This window comes from Cottoperca gobio, unplaced genomic scaffold, assembly GCF_900634415.1.
Source record: "Cottoperca gobio unplaced genomic scaffold, fCotGob3.1 fCotGob3_319arrow_ctg1, whole genome shotgun sequence".
NCBI classification, from domain to species: Eukaryota; Metazoa; Chordata; class Actinopteri; order Perciformes; family Bovichtidae; genus Cottoperca; species Cottoperca gobio.
Window position 1 is genome coordinate 1 of NW_021166927.1, and position 2500 is coordinate 2500.

General features: G+C 41.7%; 1 protein-coding gene across 1 annotated transcript in view; it reads left to right on the forward strand.

Annotated features, from left to right (window-relative positions):
- Positions 1-109: 109 nt before the first annotated feature.
- The window catches only part of LOC115005559 (multiple C2 and transmembrane domain-containing protein 1-like), a 10608-nt gene continuing 8217 nt past the window's right edge, over positions 110-2500 (forward strand). Inside the window, exons 1-3 of the mRNA XM_029427430.1 lie at positions 110-218; positions 913-1077; positions 2217-2347. Coding sequence (XP_029283290.1) covers positions 168-218; positions 913-1077; positions 2217-2347 — 347 coding nt within the window. The 5' untranslated portion in view covers positions 110-167. The remainder of the gene's footprint in view (positions 219-912; positions 1078-2216; positions 2348-2500) is intronic.

The window sequence follows — 2500 nt, forward strand, 5'->3', positions numbered from 1 at the left end:
TGTTGCAGCACACGCAGAGTCTTCAGTACATTACACTCATAGAACCACAATGAGCTTTTGTTTTCGGGGGATGAGGTCATGAAATATGTATAGATCTTTGTCCGGTACTCGCTCCTCGTGTGCAGCTCATTAGGATTCTGCAGGAGAAGTTTTAATAATGTATTTTGATGTATGTTCAGACCATGCTGCTCAGGAGATCCTGGAAACGATCCACGAAGGTAAATCATCATCATCGTCTGTGTACGGCGTCATAGTTTCACCTTCACGCCGATCACGTCTCCGTCACTGTTTAGTTTGCTCGTTGGAGTTTCTTGGGAGAGACGAGGATCGTGTTGATTTGTTGTGTTGCAGCTTACGTCTCGAACGTTTCTCACATCAAACATCAGCGTTCATGTCCTCTCGTGTGTAAGAGGCTTATTCTCGTCAAATTGGATTATTATTACATTTCAGAGGCTCTTTGTTGAATTGCATGCAAAGTTCTGCAGAAGGCTGCATGTGCACTACACAATCAAAGCTCCACACACACATTGATTTGTCATGATCTGTATGTGTATGAACGTTTTGCTACTTTTGCTTGACTAAATGCAAATGAACCAACTTTTTACTTGACTTTTTGGGGCTTTGTGTGAACCAAGTTATAGAATATATATAGGACATGCAGCAATACAATCAAAGATATTTTATTTACATTTTTGTCTATTTTATATAAAAGCATGTCAATAAAGTGTAAACATGTGGCCCCTTAGTGAAATTGTATAAAAAACAACAACTATCTTATCATTTATATTTTAAATTAGAAAAGCGCTGTGTGTGTGTGTGTGTGTGTGTGTGTGTGTGTGTGTGTGTGTGTGTGTGTGTGTGTGTGTGTGTGTGTGTGTGTGTGTGTGTGTGTGTGTGTGTGTGTGGAAGCAGCAGCAGTCCTTGCGACTCTCAGAGCTTCATCGTAAGTCTCAGCTGTGGCGAGGGATCGTGAGCATCGCGCTGATCAAAGGCAGGAACCTGACGCCGATGGACCCCAACGGGCTGAGCGACCCGTACGTCAAGTTCAGACTGGGACCCCAGAAGTACAGGAGCAAGGTACACTAACACAGCAAGTACTGAGTACTTTAAAAGTAGTAGTACTACTCTGTTAGAAGTTCTGCAGTTAAACATTTACGCAAGTGAAGTACAAAAGTATCGGCATCAAAATGTACCAAATCTAAAAGTACTCCTCATGCAGAATTCCCCATTTCAGAATAATATGTTTTATTATTGGATCATAATTATTGATGCATTGATGTGTTTAGCTTTATATTTATATTCATAATAAATAAATAAATATTTATATAAAAAAATATATATATTTAAGCAATAGCTGACGACAGGCCGTGGTATATGGTCATTACATCACAGTTAAGGGGCGTGGTACAACCCCCTTAACTGTGATGTAATGAGCATATATCACGGTCTGAAGTGAGCTATTGCTTTTATAAAACGGTTACCAAGTGTGGCAATATGAAAGAAAAATACACACTCCAATTTAAATAGTTTTATTATTAAATAATGATGTTCAAAATAAAATAGTCCCTCTGTTGCCTTCTGCACAAACACCGCGCTAACAGCTAGCGTGCTAACAGCTAGCGCGCTAACAGCTAGCGCGCTAACAGCTAGCGCGGTGTTCTGTTCGTTTCGTTTTTTTCCATTTGGTCTACCTGCTCTTCACGTAGCTCTGCATGTCGTCTTTTAGGGTTTCTTCTCTGGAGATAGGCACTGATGATCCACTCCTCCAGAGGAGAGAACATACTAAATGAACGGTCCCTTGTATTGGCGCATGCGCGACCGGAACCAGATTGAACTGTAAACACGTCTGTGTTTCAGCCTGTATCGTACGTGTTTGATTATTGTCATTTCACGCTGATATTATTTATAATAAAAGCAACAGAACGAATGGAACTCTGTTCTTATTTACATAGTAAAGCTTTGTAAGTTTGTTTCTTAACGGAAGTCATTTAACAGCTGTAACGGTTGTAGCTTTCTCTCAGACGCGGAGGGATACTGACTTGTTGTGAAAAGTAACGACAATTCTACCCGTGATATACGCTCATTATATCACGGCTAAGAACCAATCAGATTGCTTGATTTGACATGTCCGTTTTATAAATTACTTTATACAATGCTCAAAGTAGACGCTCATTATGTGTGTGTGTGTGTGTGTGTGTGTGTGTGTGTGTGTGTAGACAGTGCCAAAGACCCTGAGTCCACAGTGGAGGGAGCAGTTTGACCTCCACCTGTATGAGGAGACGGGAGGAGTGCTGGAGATCACAGTGTGGGACAGAGACACCGGCAGGAGAGACGACTTCATCGGACGGTCAGTCGGTCTCTTCTCTCTCTCTCTCTCTGTCTCTCTCTGTCTCTCTGTCTCTCTGTCTCTGTCTGTCTCTCTCTCTGTCTCTCTGTCTCTGTCTCTCTCTGTCTCTCTCTCTCTGTCTCTCTCTCTCTCTCTCTCTCTCTCTCTCTCTCT